The following is a 21128-nucleotide window of genomic DNA, read 5'->3' as shown; positions in this document are numbered from 1 at the left end:
AATGTCCAGCTGCTCTAGTGGTCACTCACATTTTAAAAACAGCTGATGTCAGAGAACAGTAGATTGTAATCACGTCAATCAGCCTCTCCTCAACCATTACTGGCAGATAAATGGGAGCAGTTGTCAGCCATAAAGCAGTTGTCAGATGTCTCTTTCAGCAGAACGGACGGAGCTCATGACTGTTATGTCCTTCATAATCTGCATGAGGATTTCACCATCACCCAGGAATAAGAAGAAGTACTGTAGATACACAATAAGGAGTGGAGTGCGGAGAGGACATTTCCTCTAAGACAGGCCAAGATGAGGAGCTGGTGGCTGTCTCTGCTGCTCGTCTCTGCTGTCACATTACACGGCTGTCTCTCTGACACTGCAGAACCTGAGGTCCAAGATGGAAGATCTATAGGAGACGTCATTGACCTCTACAACCAGAGGGAGGGGGTCACATACTTATATAAATCCCTGGACCAGCTGCCCCCTGTTCCACTGGAGGTAAGGCATACGGCAAGTGGGTTACCCAGAATGCATTTCATGTAAAGCTTGTAATTAAGAGGGGAGATGCAACATCTGCATATTCCTCATCTTCCTCCGGACAGCCCTCTATTTTGGCTCCCTTGAACCAGCCCAATTTTTTATCAAGGGGCCCTGCCCCCTACCAGCTGAGGCACCGTCCAAAGACTGAAGAGTGAGGAAATTGAGTAAACAGGACAAGTTGGAGATCACTAATTTATCATCATATAAATTCAGTAATGTGGAAATTAGCCTTTTACAAAAAGGCCTTTCTTTCGTCCCTACAACTAGATTCAATGCATTTACTGGGGTGAAGGACTTGCATTTGTTTGCCAGAAAACTTAAATGGCACAAATTTATGAAAATCTCTGATAGACGGTTGTGTGAACAGTTAGGTGTCCACCAGAGTGATTTACCTGACATTCAAAATTTGGCTGACTTGTGGGATGAGTGCTCAAAGTTGCCAGGACAGGGCCCCTTCACCAAACTTAGACCGAAAAGTAAAATGTTACTGCCCCCGATGAATTCTGATCATGTCGACATTTTTCTTGAGACGGTGACCAAAGAACTTGAAAAAATACCAGATTGCCCCTTATCATACCATAATACATCAAGGGAGGAGATGGAGGCATTAATCGAACTGGAAAAAGTAGACACCATAGTTATTAAACCGGCAGATAAACTCGGGGTACATATTTTGAAGACCATAATCAATTTGTAATCGACCTATTGTAATATGTGTTAACACACAATTTCTTCCTTTTCGATGGTCACTTCTACCACCAGCTCAGGGGGACCGCAATGGGGAGTCCGTGTGCACCCTCAAATGCTAATCTCCTCCTGGGCTGGTGGGAGGATATCGTAGTCTTTCCCGGTAATCCAACTCGGTAGTCGGATAAGATTGTGTTTTGGACTCGATATATCGACGATGTATTTATGGTATGGAAGGTGAGTCTCAATGAACTTAAATTATTCATAGAGAATTTAAATGACAACGACATTGGCCTCTCCTTCACCCATAAATATAATTATGAGAAAATCACCTTTTTGGATGTAGAAGTGACTAAATGTTTGGACAAATTGTCCACCATTGTGTATAGGAAACCAACGGCCACAAATAGTCTCCCGCATTGGTCTAGTTATCACCCATATGCCCTAAAGAAAGGAATACCAAAAGGTCAATTCCTAAAAATAAGAAGGAATTGCTTGGATATGGAGGGATATTATCAGGAGTCATCTAGACTCCGGGAGAGATTTAGAGAGAGAGGATATCCGGATGTAGTATTGAGGGAGGCCTTTAAGAATGCTAGGGATCAGAACCGAAATGAACTTCTCAATCCTAACAATAGGAAGGAAGGTAAGGAGGATGGTGTTATCCGCATTATATCCGCCTTTGATACAGCCAGTAAAAAATGTGAAACATCTTGAATTAATTGTGGCCTATTCTAAGGATGGATCCGTATCTCTCAGATGTGGTCCCTCCATGTCCGAGTATCACTTTCCGTAAGGGGAGGAGTCTACGCGACCGCCTTGTGCATAGCCATTATTCTGGCCCAAACGATGGAGCACATGGCTGGATCGGAAACCCCTCGGAATTTTTAAGTGTGGCAGGTGTAAGGCCTGTAGGTATATCAATAATACCAAGAGCAATATATGTTCTACCACTAGTAGGAAATACTATATCAGAGATTTTGCAAACTGTAGAACTAAAGGGGTAGTATATCTATGCCAATGCTCATGTCCGAGGGTCTATATAGGTAAGACATATAGAGAACTATGACGTCGGATATGTGAACATATTAATGACATAGAAAAAAGAAAAGATACCCCAGTTGCAAATCATATGATGGAGGTACATGGTGGAAGTCCAATACGAGGAGAGCGGATGGGGTTTGCGTTCCATAGAAGGGAAGTCCTGGCGATGTGAACACACGTGGGGCCGGCGTGCGCTTCACTCACCGGAACCTTCGGGAGTGTAGTGCGCACTTCAGCCCTATAAAGAGGTGGCATTAACCCTATATGTGTGAATTTGGTTGTCACGTACTTAGTTTAGCATCTTACATTATCTAAGTACATTATTATATATCAGTGATATCTGGACACACTGTATAACTTATGTATAACCTATAGAAGGACAAGGCCACCGGTGAACAAGTTGGTTGCAGAATTAAGGCCACTCCTGAATGACGTGGCAGTTGGGGCTATTGGCTAGCTAAACTATCTATACCCAGTATCGGGTTCATTTGGTACATAGTGAATCATTGTTTTTGTAGCATATATTGGCTTTCATCTTGTATTTCTAGGATTTATAGTAATTTTGTGTTCTGTTTTGTTTCTTTGCCCATTATCTCTCCCCTGATGAACCTTTACATGGGGAAACGCGTTGGAGGGTTTTAGGGTTATATGAGGGTGAGTCAGGGCAGGTACGAGACCACAGGCCATCCACTATCAGGGTGTTCCTGTGGGTTGAGGGTCCTCATAGGGATAGCGTGGTCCCCCGCGTGTCCTCTCTATAGGTCTCTCCCCTCTGTTTCAATCAAGGTGATTTTTTTTGTATTTGTTCATTACTATACTTTGAAGTGGTGGAAATTATTAACATTAAATATTAAAAGTTACATTTTATTCATGCCTAATGTGATCCAAAAGCTTGTAATTTAATTGCATATAAAAAGGTCCTATAAGCTCCATTCACATTCAAAGCAACACTTCTGCTGGTCACTACTAGGAACTGGAAGTGATGAGAAAGACCTGCTCTGGATGTGGAACTATCCTCCGAGCTCTCACAGTGCACTGCTGTATGATAAGAGGAACTGTGGGTGCAGCTTTGGATGTGATTGGAGAATAAATCAGGATCAGTAGACTAAAGATTGGCAGGTGAAATTGGTTCTGCATTTATTGCAGACAAATACTGAGAAGTCACGTTCCCTCCTGGAAAACAGTGAAATTGTAAACTCTTGAGGCTTCACTGTCGACTTCACCAAACAAAATACATTACAAAAGAGGCAGAAAATTTATGTTTTCATCCATCTATTTTTCACAGGAAGATAAAAATCTGAACAGAAGACGCTTTATCATTAAAGAGACGGTGTGCCTCAAATCCGAGAATCCTGATTTATCGCAGTGCGATTTCAAGCACGACGGAGTGAGTAACGATAATTGAGGGAAATTTACATAAGAATCTTAAAAAATATCTGTTCCGACTGTTACATCTGTTCTGATTGTTACATCTGTTCTGACTGTTACATCTGTTCTGACTGTTACATCGGTTCTGACTGTTACATCTGTTCTGACTGTTACCTCTGTTCTGACTGTTACCTCTGTTCTGACTGTTACCTCTGTTCTGACTGTTACCTCTGTTCTGACTGTTACCTCTGTTCTGACCGTTACATCTGTTCTGACCGTTACATCTGTTCTGACTGTTACATCTGTTCTGACTGTTACATCGGTTCTGACTGTTACATCGGTTCTGACTGTTACATCTGTTCTGATTGTTACATCTGTTCTGACTGTTACATCTGTTCTGACTGTTACCTCGGTTCTGACTGTTACATCTGTTCTGACTGTTACATCTGTTCTGACTGTTACATCTGTTCTGACTGTTACATCTGTTCTGACTGTTAGATCTGTTCTGACTGTTACATCTGTTCTGACTGTTACATCGGTTCTAAATGTAACAGAACAGATGTAACTCACCTGCTGGAACATCCCATTCAGATAAATAGTTTTCTAAATTGACTTATCCCTGTGTTTGGTCTCTTTATGTGTTGGTATAAACAATGTTTAGGAGGTTGGATTGCACAAGAGAAAACTTCTCTAAGGAGAACACCACTGATGACATTTCTTTTACTACTATCTGGGAGACTCACAAGGCGGTCATTAGAGGGGAACTGATAGCCCTGGTCAGTCGGATAAAAAGAGATAGACTTAAAACCTTCCACTCGCTGCTAGAGAAGATTTCTGCCCTAGAGTCTTTACACAAAAAATCTAAAGCCGTAGAGGCCCAAGCGGATCTCAGACTCGCTAGAATAAAATTTGAATAATACTGCTCCTATGTACAGGAATATAACTACTATAATACTGCTCCTATATACAGGAATATAACTACTATAATACTGCTCTTATATACAGGAATATAACTACTATAATACTGATCCTATGTACAGGAATATAACTACTATAATACTGCTCCTATGTACAGGAATATAACTACTATAATACTGCTCCTATGTACAAGAATATAACTACTATAATACTGCTCCTATGTACAAGAATATAACTACTATAATACTGCTTCTATGTACAAGAATATAACTACTATAATACTGCTTCTATGTACAAAAATATAACTACTATAATACTGCTCCTATGTACAGGAATATAACTACTATAATACTGCTCCTATGTACAGGAATATAACTACTATAATACTGCTCCTATGTACAAGAATATAACTACTATAATACTGCTCCTATGTACAAGAATATAACTACTATAATACTGCTCTTATGTACAAGAATATAACTACTATAATACTGCTCCTATGTACAAGAATATAACTACTATAATACTGCTCCTATGTACAAGAATATAACTACTATAATACTGCCTCCTGTGTACAAGAATATAACTACTATAATACTGCTCCTATGTACAAGAATATAACTGCTATAATACTGCCTCCTATGTACAAGAATATAACTACTATAATACTGCCTCCTATGTACAAGAATATAACTACTATAATACTGCCTCCTATGTACAAGAATATAACTAGTATAATACTGCTCCTATGTACAAGAATATAACTACTATAATACTGCTCCTATGTACAAGACTATAACTACTATAATACTGCTCCTATGTACAAGAATATAACTACTATAATACTGCTCCTATGTACAGGAATATAACTACTATAATACCGCTCCTATGTACAAGAATATAACTACTATAATACTGCCTCCTATGTACAAGAATATAACTACTATAATACTGTTCCTATGTACAGGAATATAACTACTATAATACTGCCTCCTATGTACAAGAATATAACTACTATAATACTGCTCCTATGTACAGGAATATAACTACTATAATACTGCTCCTTAGTACAGTAAAATAACTACTATAATACTGCCCCCTATGTATAAGAATATAACTACTATAATACTGCCCCTATGTACAAGAATATAACTACTATAATACTGCTCATATGTACAAGAATATAACTACTATAATACTGCCTCCTATGTACAAGAATATAACTACTATAATACTGCTCCTATGTACAAGAATATAACTACTATAATACTGCCTCCTATGTACAGGAATATAACTACTATAATACTGTCTCCTATGTACAGGAATATAACTACTATAATACTGCTCCTATGTACAAGAATATAACTACTATAATACTGCTCCTATGTACAAGAATATAACTACTATAATACTGCTCCTATGTACAAGAATATAACTACTATAATACTGCCTCCTATGTACAAGAATATAACTACTATAATACTACTCCTATGTACAAGAATATATCTACTATAATACTGCTCCTATATACAAGAATATAACTACTATAATACTGCTCCTATGTACAAGAATATAACTACTATAATACTGCTCCTATGTACAAGAATATAACTACTATAATACTACCTCCTATGTACAAGAATATAACTACTATAATACTGCCTCCTTGCTGAGAGGTTGTGTGTCAGGAGCTCTCCTGAGGCTTTGGATGTCTGGAGAAAGTCCAGGGAGTGGCCCACCCCCGGGGGGGAAGCTCCCCAAGCAAGGCCCAGGCTTCTAGGCCAAAATCTGGGAAGCACCCAGACAACTCCGTCAGGGGATGTAAATCCCAAAGTTTCTATGGACAGAAAGTATGTCAGCAGTACCAGTTCCAGCGTAAGAGAAGAAGAAGGAAAAAGTAAGTGTCCGGTGAAACCCCTGCCAGTGTGAATGAAGGGTCACCTGTGTGCAAGACCAAAGTGTTGGAAAGTCCAGAAGTAAGAACCGTGCAGAGTGTGCAGGAGCTGAGACAATCTCCATTGCCGGCCTCAGGTGGACAATCCACCTCCACCCTGGGGAGGCAGAGGAGGACATCTCTGGAAAAGCAAACCATCCAGGAGAATCTGCAGCAGCGTGTGGTGATAGGTTCTGAGCGCAGAAAGTCTGGGGGCATGCAAGCTGTGAAGGAGATCAAAGGCAGTAATGGAGGAAGACCTCAAGGTGCTACCAATACCGTCTCTGCTACACAACCGGGATCCAGTCGCCCACCAGGAGATTGTGACCCAAGAGCAGTGACAGCAGCCGCAAAACTCCAGGGACTGCGAGGCTCTGCACCAAAAATGCAGATTCTTGTTCCAGGACAGACAGAAACCTGTACTGCAAACAAACAGCCTGCAAAACTCCCCAGCAGCAATCAGAGGCCTCCAGAGCAGCCACCTGAGCTCCACCTGGCTGAGCAGATCCCAGCACAGGTGAGGAGAATGGAGACGCTGAAGAAACATAAGCTGTACCTGCAGAAACAGATAAACTGCACATACAAACTAAAGGCTGCAAACCCAGGGAAGCAGGCCTTACTGGACAAGAAGCTGGACTCACTGGCCAAGGAACTCGCTGACAATGCGCAGGAGATCGACTCTGTCTTGGAGAAAATGGGACCAGTGGGAGAGACATACTGGAACCAGCAGAAGTTTGAGAAGGACAAAAACTCAGGGACCAAATCAACATCTAGGTCTGAAACCCTGCAGTCCCACGTAAGACCCATATTACAGCCGGCAACTCTTCCCTTTGAGGAGAGAGAGTTGTACAAGAAAAGTACATCTAAGAAACAAGAGCCAAGTCCTGCTTCAGCCCCCGGTGAGGTACTACAAGTCCCAGCAGTAAGTACTGCACAAAATGAAAACTGTGGACTCTTACCTGATGACAGCAATTAAGTGGCAGTGCAGACACCACAAGTCCCAGGAGGCAGTGCACTGCAGGAGGACTGTGGACTGACACCTACAGGTAACACTGTAGCAGCACCTCAGGGTATGTCTGAGCAGGACGCTCAGGTCTGTGGGGTGCAAGGGGTTAATACTGAGGACTGTAATGCTGCTGAGATGTTTGATGTCTCTGTGGATGATAATGTCCCAGCTGAGGAGTCCTCTATGGCTGCTGAGATGTCTGATGTCGCTGATATTTCTGTGTGTGATAATGTCCCAGTGGAGGAGTCCTCTATGGCTGCCATGTTTGATGTTGCTGATGTCTCTGTGGGTGATAATGTTCCAGCGGAGGAGTCATCTATGGCTGCTGGGAACATAGAGAACCCTGGTATTGATGGTGGGGAGGGGGCAGTGCAGTCTCAGGCTGAGGAGTTCCCCCCTTTAGTTACACCACAGGCAGCAGAGTCCCACAGTACGGGCGGTCAGCAGCCTACACGTCGCCCCCCGCAGGATACTGGTACTGGTCAGACATCTGGGAATGCTTGGAGTCGGGGTTCTCCATCATTTCCCTCTAACGCCAGATACACAGGCCAGGCCTTCAAGAGAAGGAACGTTGTCAGGTTTAGACATAAAGGGGCAAAAGAAGATCTCCCTGACAGAAGGTGTGTGGTCAGAGACATGTTGTGCACTCAGATGGGCTTCCTGCCAGCCAACATCCTGGCAGTAATAAACCTCCCAGACAGACAGGGCTATGATATTAGCTTCAAGCTCATGTCTGATCTGGACCGGTTCTGGGTTCTCTACACCCGGGTCAGAGATACTGAGGGGTGGAACAAGTTCAGCTTCATTCCCATCTCTAAGCCTGACACTGTAAATGTCACCATCATTTTCTGGAACGAGTCTGTCCCCCCTCAGGATATTATTATCTGGCTCAGAAGGCATTGCGACCTCAAGTCAAACCTGACCAAGACCAGGGATGAGGATGGAATCTGGACTGGGGGATGGAGGGTCCTGGTTACATTACACCAGCACCAGAACATCACCCATCACCTTCCCAATTCCTTCTTCATTGGCCGGGAGAAAGGGGTTTGTTTCTATGCTGGTCAGCCCAGGCTATGCTTCAAGTGTGGGAAATCAGGTCACGTGGCGAGTGTCTGCACCATGGTGAAGTGCAGCCTGTGCGGGGACATCGGCCATGTGAGCGCCACCTGCCAGAACATAAGGTGTAACCTGTGCGGTAACATCGGTCACCCCCATAGAGACTGTCCTGAAGCGTGGCATAACATCTGTAGAAATCTCCCTGATGAGGACTTGGTGGAAGGGGCAGATGTCCCAGATGAGGAGCAGGAGGAGGAGGCGCTATTGTCAGGGTCATTATACACAGTGCCAGAGACCCCACACATGAATGATACTGTGCCGGACCACCCGCAGGCAGGTAACACTGAGGGGGACATGGAGGTTGTGGAGCAGCCTGTAGAGCATCCAGTGTCTGTCTCCTCCCCTGCCCCAGCACCCACCACTGGGGAAAATAAAATCCTTAAACGGAAAAAAGATAAGTCCAGCCGCAGGCCTGAGGGTGAATGGACCACCGTCCAAAAACCCACTAAAATGAGAGTGGACAGGCAGGCTGATGGAACTGTAACAACCAACAGATACGGTGTGCTCTCCGAGTCAGATGGAGAGGCAGAAATAGAGAGAGAGCTGAAGCGTATGATGGCGGAATGTGATGACGACCCAGGAGGGGATCCTCCCACAAAAAGGAGACCTCTTCATGCCGAGTCACAGGCTGTATGGGATATGGAAACTGGTAGTCAGCAAGAAAACTCTGACCCTGATTTATGATGATGGGGGTTATCTTTCTTCTTCTTCTCCTGATGGCAGACTTCCATCTTAGAGTGGTCACCAGCAATGTGAATAGTATTAGAGCTAGAAAGACCAGACATGCCGTCTACGAACACCTGAGATACCTCAAGGCCGATGTGTACTTCTTGCAAGAGACACGCTTAAACACCTCAGGTCTCATAAGAGAGGCAGAGCGAGAGTGGCAGTCTGGTCCGTCCTTTTGGTCGATGTCTGTGGAGCCTTATGCCGGGGTCTCTATCTTGTTTAACACCCATGATGTAATTGTACATAGACTAACGGAGATCTCGATGGGAAGGTGCCTTCTGCTAGAGATTACCATCCGAGGTAGAAGACTCCGGCTTATTAACGTCTATGGGCCACAGACAGTGAGCGAAAGGACTCAGCTTTTTAATGATGTTAAGCCATACTTATTCACATCTATTCCTATTATCATGGCTGGAGACTTTAATGCCACCACTACAACCAGTGACAGGCCTAGTGGTAGACCCCTTACTAGGGACTGTAAGGTCCTAAACAACATTATTCTGCATGCCGGCCTGTCTGATGTTTTTGTACAGGGTGGTAGGCGTCCAAAGTTCACTTACACCTGTGCAGGACGCAGTAGTAGGATAGATCTGGCTCTGGTGAGTCCTACTGAAGCCATCAGTGAAAGAAGGGAAAAGACAGTCCCTTATTCTGACCATTTGGCCTTGTACTTTTGTTTGGGCGCCACTAAGCATCCAGATCTTGGTAGAGGGCTATGGAAGCTGAACGCTAGTCTTTTAGATGATAGCTCTGTCCAGGAATACATTTACTCTTTCTTTCAGAACCAACTTGACAGAGTGGATTTCTATGAGAACATGGCTGACTGGTGGGAGGATGTCAAGGAGGAGATCAGGTCCCTCTTACAGAGACTGTCAGTTAAGAAGGGGAAGAGTAAGTATGGCCAGTATCTGAGACTGCGCAAAGAATTGGAGTCACTCTATTCGATGGGTGGGGATGACCAACAAAGGATTGACCGGCTGAAATCTGAGATAAAGCAGTATCAGTACAGCAGGTACACCTCCCTGGTAGCTGAACGGGATTATGGGTCCTTAGGGGCTCCTGATCCCTTTGAGAACTGCCGGGAGCGCGTAGCTAAAAAATTGATCACAGGTCTCACTGACTCCCAGGGTGTTTTACAAGAATCTCGGGAGGGTATCCTGGGGGTGGTGAGATGCTACTATGCTGACTTGTTTCAGAGGAAGGCTTTGGATAAGGAAAAAGTGACCCAATTTTTGGAGGCAACTCCAGGGCCTGATACTAGAGATTTGGACTTTTCTCCTTTAACAGCAGAAATAACGGTGGAGGAGGTTAAAGTGGCCATTGATAAATTACATCTGAAGAAGGCACCAGGTCCAGACGGTATTACTGCAGAATTTTATAAGAAGTTCAGAGACCACTTAGCTCCAATCCTCGTGGATGTGTACAAAAATTGTCTAGAAAATCACCTGATGCCTCCGTCCATGAGGGTGTCATCGCTAATTCTGCTTTCTAAAGGGAAAGAGCCTAGTGACATCAAGAACTGGAGGCCAATTGCCCTCTTGAATGTCGACAGGAAGATTTTGGCAAAAATTCTGTTCTCTAGGTTAGTTTGTTTGTCCCGGGCACTGTTGGCAGGCTGTCAGTTCGGCACAGTAAAAGGGCGGAACATCTCTGGAGCAGTCATCTCGATAAGGGAGATGTTTGAGAGATGTAAAGCTCTGAGGTGTGGGAGATATGTTGTAGGTCTGGACCAGGCTAAAGCCTTTGACAGAGTAGACCACGAGTATCTATGGGCCACTTTATCAAAGTACGGCATTCCGGGACAATTTGTAGATTGGCTGAGAACTTTGTACAGAGAGGCTGAGAGCTTTCCTCTAATCAATGGTTGGCAGGGTGACACGTTCAGGGTTGAGGCTGGGGTGAGACAGGGTTGCCCGCTGAGTCCACTGCTGTATGTGTTTGCTTTGGACCCGTTCCTGAGGTCACTGCAGGAGTGTGATTTTCAGGGGGTGCCGGTCCCCCATTGCCTGCCCCTGAGTATTGTTGCCTACGCGGATGATGTGACTGTGGTGATATCTGAGCCTCGTGAGGTGGAGATGTTGTCGGCAGCCATCAGAAGCTACTCGGAGGCCTCAGGGTCTCTGGTCAACCTTGAGAAGAGTCAAGCTTTCTGGACATCGGATACTGACCCTGATTTTGATCTGCCACAGTTTGCGAAGGCCTCCACCCATATTAAAATCCTTGGGGTTAAATTTGGTAGGGAAGATAATGCCAAACTAAATTGGGAGGAAAAGTTGGATGCCGGAAATATAAAGGTTCAGCGATGGAAGAACTGGAGGCTGACCTATAGAGAAAGGGTTACTATGCTGAAGACTTACCTGGTCCCTGTCTTTTTGTACATCTCTGTCGTCTTTCCTTTGCCAGAATCTTTCTCGGCTAGGCTCTTTAGCCTGTTCTTCCAGCTGTTATGGGGGAACAGGTTGAACCCAGTAAAAAGAGGGATCACCTACCTACAGAGGAGAGAGGGTGGGCTGGATATGTTAAATCCAAGGGTTTTCTTTGACTCCATGTTTCTTAAAGTTAATTTTGGTGACCTGGACTCAAACAACAGCTCCCTGTGGGTGAATAGTATCAAGGATTGGATATTGCCTTTTGCAGAACCTTGGATGCGAGGCGGCAGTCTCAAGAGGGACCGATTGACTCGTGACTTCCTCCCCCAGTACCTGGACTATGGTGTAAGATGTCTGAAGAAATGGGGTATAGACAAGTCTTTCATTGAGAGTAAAACCAGGAAAGATCTATACTCCAGAGTATGTAGGACCTTCTACTGTTTACAGCTAGCACTTCTAGACTGTCCAACCTCAACCTTACAGGATAGTCTGAGGCTTCTGAATGGACCAAGGCTGATAATCACCAAGGCTGATAATCACCGTCATCAAATATTACCACTGGCAAACCAGAACCCGAGTGTCCATCCATAACGAACCATTCCATCATACCACAGCTATAACCCTCATCATGTCAGAACTCAGGTGGATCCGGTCATTAGAGGTCAGGAAAAAAGGGGAAAATATAAAACTATGGAGGAACGTCCATCTAGACCAGGGGTGCACAACCTGCGGCCCGGGGGCCACATGCGGCCCTTGATACCATTCTGTGCGGCCCCCAACCATCTGGTAACAGACATGTATGCCTATGTCTTGTGGCTGCTTACATGTAATTTTCATGTATTTCTCCCATTAGATGGGAGTCCTGGAAGTGTAACTAGACATTAATGGTATATAATGTGTGTTCAATATGCCATAAGTACAATATTTCAGTTGTTAATACACCTTTAAATTTTAATTTCGGCCCTCGTCATTGGTTCAGTCTGGCAATGTCGCCCCCAACCAGGAAACGTTGTGCACCCCTGATCTAGACTGACGGTTCAAGTGTACGATGTAACTGTGTTTGTTTCTTATTTTATTTTACTTTTCTTCTTTTTCTGCTTTAGCTAAAATGTGCTTTTAAGTTACAGTTAATATGCATTTTATTTTCTGATGAACATGTATAATTTATACTGAATGATGAAAAAGTCTGATTTATTATGATGAAAAAGTATTTTTGTATTTATGTTTGTTTTATACCAATAAAAATTGCCTCCTATGTACAAGAATATAACTACTATAATACTGTTCCTATGTACAGGAATATAACTACTATAATACTGCCTCCTATGTACAAGAATATAACTACTATAATACTGCTCCTATGTACAAGAATATAACTACTATAATACTGCCTCCTATGTACACGAATATAACTACTATAATACTGCTCCTATGTACAAGAATATAACTACTATAATACTGCCTCCTATATACAAGAATATAACTACTATAATACTGCTCCTATGTACAAGAATATAACTACTATAATACTGTTCCTATGTACAGGAATATAACTACTATAATACTGCTCCTGTGTACAAGAATATAACTACTATAATACTGCCTCCTATGTACACGAATATAACTACTATAATACTGCTCCTATGTACAAGAATATAACTACTATAATACTGCCTCCTATATACAAGAATATAACTACTATAATACTGCTCCTATGTACAAGAATATAACTACTATAATACTGTTCCTATGTACAGGAATATAACTACTATAATACTGCTCCTGTGTACAAGAATATAACTACTATAATACTGCCTCCTATGTACAAGAATATAACTACTATAATACTGCCTCCTATGTACAAGAATATAACTACTATAATACTGCTCCTATGTACAAGAATATAACTACTATAATACTGCTCCTATATACAAGAATATAACTACTATAATACTGCTCCTATGTACAAGAATATAACTACTATAATACTGCCTCATATGTACAAGAATATAACTACTATAATACTGCTCCTATGTACAAGAATATAACTACTATAATACTGCTCCTATGTACAAGAATATAACTACTATAATACTGCTCCTATGTACAAGAATATAACTACTATAATACTGCTCCTATGTACAAGAATATAACTACTATAATACTGCCTCTATGTACAAGAATATAACTACTATAATACTGCCTCCTATGTACAAGAATATAACTACTATAATACCGCTTCTATGTACAAGAATATAACTACTATAATACTGATCCTATGTACAGGAATATAACTGCATTAATACTGCCTCCTATGTATAAGTATATAGCTGCTAATACACACTGGGGTAGCTCTCCAGGTTCTGCAATGTTGTCTTCATATTGTTGGACTCCCTTTCTTTTCTAATTGTGTCATCGCTAGTTATCTTCTCATGTTCAGTCAGATACATTTGGATTCAGGTTATGATAAGGATGATGATAATGATTGTATTTGTGTCCTGCAGGATGTGAAGATCTGTTCTCTGGATCTGGTTGATGAGGATCCTGAGGATATAATGTGCACCAGTCTGAACAAGGTAACACAACTAGAGATGAGTGAAGTTATGAAAAAATTACTTCATCACGAAGCGCATTTGTTTGTAAGTAGTGGGCGCAATGACGGTGAGCGGTGATTGCCCCAACAACCTCCCCCCCCCTTCCCCATCATTGAACCCCTCAGATACCTCGTTCATCGCTGATTGCGACATCCGAGATGAAAAATGAGGGATTTCAGGGGTTAATCCTCATCTTAATTATCTGACTGCAAAGAGGCCGCTGCAGCCATCTTGTTTGAAGATCACACGTGAAATTTTTCACGGGGCGTGATGAAATCATCAAGGTGGCCGGTGGGGTGACGTCATATGTCACCGTGCACATAATTTCACGCTGGACCTTTAATCAAGAAGGCGGCGGCCTCTTCGCTTTCATATGGATGAGGTGAGTATGATTTTATTTTAATGCTATTTCAGGGAAATTTGATATGTTACTACGAAGCACAAAGAAAATCGGCTTCACGGCAAATCAAATTTTCCTTTAAATTTGGATTGAAGTCCACTTCGGACATTGGGATTCACAACCATAAAAGTTGACCCTTGACATGTAACGTTGCACAGTTTTCTTTTATTCTGTTGGACTGTACAAAGTATCCATTTTTTTTAATCTATCAAAGTTTCTGAGTTGCTCCTTCCATTTTTTGACCATATGCTTTATAGTGCTGAGCTTGATGAAATTTCCCGGACTCTTAAAGGTGGATCTGGATTTCTAGCTATTTAACCCTTGATAATCTGTGTTGTACAGTATGTCTTTCTCTAGAGTTCTGCCTTCTGTTTGGAATGTATTTGCTAATTGTTTTCAACAATTCTCAGTTTGTCTCTTTCTGCTCAGGTGAAGATGAGTGTAGATGAGAACTGTTTACTATCCCTCAGGTGGAGCTTTCTTTCAGGGTCCATCTCAGCTCCACTAGTAGAGAGAACTCTGTGATATCCCTCAAGAAGATGCTTCATCTATCTCAGCTCCAAAAGTATACAGGAAACCAATCTAATATTCCTCAGGTGGAGGCTTCTTCCAAGCTCATCTTCTGCTCCACTAATATAGTTGACATATTTGTAATATTCCTCAGGTAGAGGCTTCTTTAAGTCTCCATCTCTGGTCCACCAGGATAGCAAGAAAAAGCAGTGTGTAGTAATGCAGGGTTAGAAAAGTACAGCACCTGGAAGAAGGTCTCCATCGGCATCGGTGAGACTTGTGTAATATTCCTCAGGTGGAGGCTTCTTCCAGAATTCCTCTTTGTTCCACTAGTATAGATGAGACCTGTGTAATACTTCTCAGGTGGAGGCTTCTTCCAGGGTCCATCTCTGTTCTACTAGTATAGATGAGACCTGTCTAATATTTCTCAGGTGGAATCTTCTTCTAGGCTTCATTTCTGTTCCACCAGTATAGATGAGACACGTCTAATATTTCTCAGGTAGATTATTTTTTCAGACTCCATCATTGTTCCAGCAGTAGTACAAGGGAGACATGTGTAGAGGCCTCTTCCAAGCTCCATCTCTACTCCACCGGTATAGGTGAGACCTGTGTAATACTTCTCAGGTAGAAGCTTCTTTAATGCGCCATCTCTGCTCTGCCAATATAGGTGAGACCTGTGTAATACTTTCTTCCAGGCTCCATCTCATCTCCACCAGTACAGATTTGTCTAGTGTTCCTCAGGGGGAGGCTTCTTCCAGGTTCCATCTTGTTCCACCAGTGTAGAGGAGACCTGTCTTCTTTTCCTCGGATAAATGCTTCTTCCAGGCTTTGCATCTTCTCATAGTTTATCACTTGCTCTTTGGATTCTCCACAATACACATCATTTATTCTTTGTTTTATTCAGAATGTCCGTATCAAAAGGAATGAGAAAAAGAAATGTGAGGAGCCTGAAAAAAAAAAACAGTGTCCGAGACCAGGAGCATGTAGTGTCATCTCTGTATCCATCAATGAGTGAAACCATCTGTCCTGTTTGTAGCAAAGTCAGAGACGTAGCAGAGCTAGAGATGTAGAGCGCCCACATCATGTAAATTCTGTTTAAGTAATGATTCGGCCTGATATCCATAAATAAAAATGCTCATATCAAACCTTGCACTTTATATTGAGTTATTTCTGTGAAGAATGATGATGATTATGATTGATGATGATGATGTATGATGAGTGATGATGTTACTGACTGATGATGGTTGATGAATATAATTGATAATGTTGGATCATGATTGATATGGATGGAAATATACACCATAAATAATTGAGGTGGATGATGACTGATGATTGATACTGATGATGGTAATGATTGACAATGATGGTTGGAGAAGTGTGAGGAATGATTGGAGAGGATGATGTATGAAGTATTATAAGTAACGGTAATGATTTATGAGAATTGATGAGAAATGATGTGGGATGATGATGGCTGATGACTAGTGATGCTGAAGAGGGTGAAGGTGGTAATAATATTAACAATATTTCTAATGAATATGTTAATGAAGAATGGTGGTTCTGGCAGCCGAGCCCCTGCTGTATATGTTGGCATCAGTGCACACACCCATGCTGGCGCCATGCATATCAGAAATATGGCTATATTAGGTGTATTTCTGGCACAGATTGGTTATTTGCGCCGAAATCTGCGATTTTCCCCGCTTAAGCCAGGTCTAGGAAAGTGGGCGTGGTGTGGGCGGGGCCGGCAGGCGGGTCTCATTCATCATTGTCTGCGCCTGTGGTAGGTGAAGATAATGGTCTAAATTTAAGCCACCAAGGAAGCTAGCATAGAATAGGACCAGCGGTGGAAGCGCCAAAGATATGCAGAGGCCGGTGCCCTTTCATAACTTCCGCAGTTGTACTGCCAGCTGTAGAGCTTATTAAGACCGACGTCTAAAATGCCCGATTTAACCCTTAAGCTCCCTGCGCCGTACATGTACAGTGCTGGGGGCAGGGGTGCACCTAGTCTATCTGCTGCCTGAGGCGGAAATTGAAATGGGCAGGATACAGCGAAGTCACAAACGAGGAAAGCAGCCCCAACACCTGCTTTTGCCGGACCGACAGGTATATGGGGTCCATGTATAAAGGTATAAAGGTATATGGGGTTCAGCAGTGTATACGGAGTGCAGGGTCCATGTATAATGGTATATGGGGTACAGAAGTGTATACGGGGTGCAGGGTCCATGTATAAAGGTATATGGGGTACAGCAGTGTATACGGGGTGCAGGGTCCATGTATAAAGGTATATGGGGTACAGCAGTGTATACAGGGTGCAGGATCCATGTATAAAGGTATATGGGGTACAGCAGTGTATACGGGGTGCAGGGTCCATGTATAAAGGTATATGGGGTACAGCAGTGTATATGGGGTGCAGGGTCCATGTATAAAGGTATATGGGGTACAGCAGTGTATACGGGGTGCAGGGTCCATATATAAAGGTATATGGGGTGCAGCAGTGTAAACGGGGCGCAGGGTCCATGTATAAAGGTATATGGGGTACAGCAGTGTATACGGGGTGCAGGGTCCATGTATAATGGTATATGGGGTACAGCAGTGTATACGGAGTGCAGGGTCCATGTATACAGGTATATGGGGTACAGCAGTGTATATGGGGTGCAGGGTCCATGTATAAAGGTATATGGGGTACAGCAGTGTATATGGGGTGCAGGGTCCATGTATAAAGGTATATGGGGTACAGCAGTGTATACGGGGTGCAGGATCCATGTATAAAGGTATATGGGGTACAGCAGTGTATACGGGGTGCAGGGTCCATGTATAAAGGTATATGGGGTACAGCAGTGTATACGGGGTGCAGGGTCCATGTATAAAGGTATATGGGGTACAGCAGTGTATATGGGGTGCAGGATCCATGTATAAAGGTATATGGGGTACAGCAGTGTATACGGGGTGCAGGGTCCATGTATAAAGGTATATGGGGTACAGCAGTGTATACGGGGTGCAGGGTCCATGTATAAAGGTATATCGGGTACAGCAGTGTATACAGGGTGCAGGGTCCATGTATAAAGGTATATCGGGTACAGCAGTGTATACAGGGTGCAGGGTCCATATATAAAGGTATATGGGGTACAGCAGTGTATACGGGGTGCAGGGTCCATATATAAAGGTATATGGGGTACAGCAGTGTATACGGGGTGCAGGGTCCATATATAAAGGTATATGGGGTACAGCAGTGTAAACGGGGCGCAGGGTCCATGTATAAAGGTATATGGGGTACAGCAGTGTATACGGAGTGCAGGGTCCATGTATAAAGGTATATGGGGTACAGCAGTGTATACGGGGTGCAGGATCCATGTATAAAGGTATATGGGGTACAGCAGTTTATACGGGGTGCAGGGTCCATGTATAAAGGTATATGGGGTACAGCAGTGTATACGGAGTGCAGGGTCAGTGTATACAGGTATATGGGGTACAGCAGTGTATACGGGGTGCAGGATCCATGTATAAAGGTATATGGGGTACAGCAGTTTATACGGGGTGCAGGGTCCATGTATAAAGGTATATGGGGTACAGAAGTGTATACGGGGTGCAGGGTCCATGTATAAAGGTATATGGGGTACAGCAGTGTAAACGGGGCGCAGGGTCCATGTATAAAGGTATATGGGGTACAGCAGTGTATACGGAGTGCAGGATCCATGTATAAAGGTATATGGGGTACAGAAGTGTATACGGGGTGCAGGGTCCATGTATAAAGGTATATGGGGTACAGCAGTGTATATGGGGTGCAGGATCCATGTATAAAGGTATATGGGGTACAGCAGTGTATATGGGGTGCAGGATCCATGTATAAAGGTATATGGGGTACAGCAGTGTATACGGGGTGCAGGATCCATGTATACAGGTATATGGGGGTACAGCAGTGTATATGGGGTGCAGGGTCCATGTATACAGGTATATGGGGTACAGAAGTGTATATGGGGTGCAGGATCCATGTATAAAGGTATATGGGGTACAGCAGTTTATACGGGGTGCAGGGTCCATGTATAAAGGTATATGGGGTACAGCAGTGTATATGGGGTGCAGGGTCCATGTATACAGGTATATGGGGTACAGAAGTGTATATGGGGTGCAGGGTCCATGTATAAAGGTATATGGGGTACAGCAGTGTATATGGGGTGCAGGATCCATGTATAAAGGTATATGGGGTACAGCAGTGTATATGGGGTGCAGGGTCCATGTATACAGGTATTTGGGGTACAGCAGTGTATATGGGGTGCAGGGTCCATGTATACAGGTATATGGGGTACAGAAGTGTATATGGGGTGCAGGGTCCATGTATAAAGGTATATGGGGTACAGAAGTGTATATGGGGTGCAGGATCCATGTATAAAGGTATATGGGGTACAGAAGTGTATACGGGGTGCAGGATCCATGTATAAAGGTATATGGGGTACAGCAGTGTATATGGGGTGCAGGGTCCATGTATACAGGTATATGGGGTACAGAAGTGTATATGGGGTGCATGGTCCATGTATAAAGGTATATGGGGTACAGCAGTGTATATGGGGTGCAGGGTCCATGTATAAAGGTATATGGGGTACAGCAGTGTATATGGGGTGCACCCATATACACTTCTGTACCCCATATACCTGTATACATGGACCCTGCACCCCATATACACTGCTGTACCCCATATACCTGTATACATGGACCCTGCACCCCATATACACTGCTATACCCCCATATACCTGTATACATGGATCCTGCACCCTGTATACACTGCTGTACCCCATATACCTTTATACATGGATCCTGCACCCCATATACACTGCTGTACCCCATATACCTTTATACATGGACCCTGCACCCCGTATACACTGCTGTACCCCATATACCTTTATACATGGATCCTGCACCCCATATACACTGCTGTACCCCATATACCTTTATACATGGACCCTGCACCCCGTATACACTTCTGTACCCCATATACCTTTATACATGGACCCTGCACCCCGTATAAACTGCTGTACCCCATATACCTTTATACATGGACCCTGCACCCCGTATACACTTCTGTACCCCATATACCTTTATACATGGACCCTGCGCCCCGTTTACACTGCTGTACCCCATATACCTTTATACATGGATCCTGCACCCCGTATACACTTCTGTACCCCATATACCTTTATACATGGACCCTGCACCCCGTATAAACTGCTGTACCCCATATACCTTTATACATGGACCCTGCACCCCATATACACTGCTGTACCCCATATACCTTTATACATGGATCCGGTACCCTGCATGTATAAAGGTATATGGGGTACAGCAGTGTATACGGGGTGCAGGGTCCATGTATAAAGGTATATGGGGTGCAGCAGTGTAGATGGGGTGCAGGGTCCATGTATAAAGGTATATGGGGTACAGAAGTGTATACGGGGTGCAGGGTCCATGTATAAAGGTATATGGGGTACAGCAGTGTATACGGGGTGCAGGGTCCATGTATAAAGGTATATGGGATACAGCAGTGTAAATGGGGTGCAGGGTCTATGTATAAAGGTATATGGGGTACAGCAGTGTATACGGGGTGCAGGGTCAGTGTATACAGGTATATAGGGTACAGCAGTGTATACGGGGTGCAGGGTCCATGTATAAAGGTATATGGGGTACAGCAATGTATACGGGGTGCAGGGTCAGTGTATACAGGTATATGGGGTGTAACTTGTGCCCTATAAAACTGTATACACTGACACTGCACCCTGTTTATACTGAATACACTGACCCTCCTGCACCCCGTATACACAGTGCTGTACCCCATATAACTGTATACACTGACACTGCACTGTGTATACAGGGTGCAGGGTCAGTGTATACAGATGTTGTACAGCACAGCCTATATAGTCGGAATACTGTCCGCTCC

General features: G+C 43.5%; 1 protein-coding gene across 1 annotated transcript; it reads left to right on the top strand.

The window, feature by feature from the left end:
- The first annotated feature begins 265 nt into the window (after positions 1-265).
- LOC122938505 (cathelicidin-related peptide Oh-Cath-like) lies at positions 266-16357 on the top strand. The gene is made up of 5 exons (XM_044294056.1): positions 266-489; positions 3548-3649; positions 14206-14277; positions 15705-15804; positions 16110-16357. The coding sequence occupies exons 1-5, from the start codon at positions 301-303 to the stop codon at positions 16130-16132; spliced, it is 486 nt and encodes a 161-aa protein (XP_044149991.1). The 5' UTR covers positions 266-300; the 3' UTR covers positions 16133-16357.
- Positions 16358-21128: the final 4771 nt, after the last annotated feature.

The sequence above is a fragment of the Bufo gargarizans genome, chromosome 5 (genome assembly GCF_014858855.1).
Source record: "Bufo gargarizans isolate SCDJY-AF-19 chromosome 5, ASM1485885v1, whole genome shotgun sequence".
NCBI classification, from domain to species: domain Eukaryota; kingdom Metazoa; phylum Chordata; class Amphibia; order Anura; family Bufonidae; genus Bufo; species Bufo gargarizans.
The sequence above is the reverse complement of the archived record's forward strand: the minus strand, read 5'-3'. Positions and strand labels throughout refer to the sequence as shown.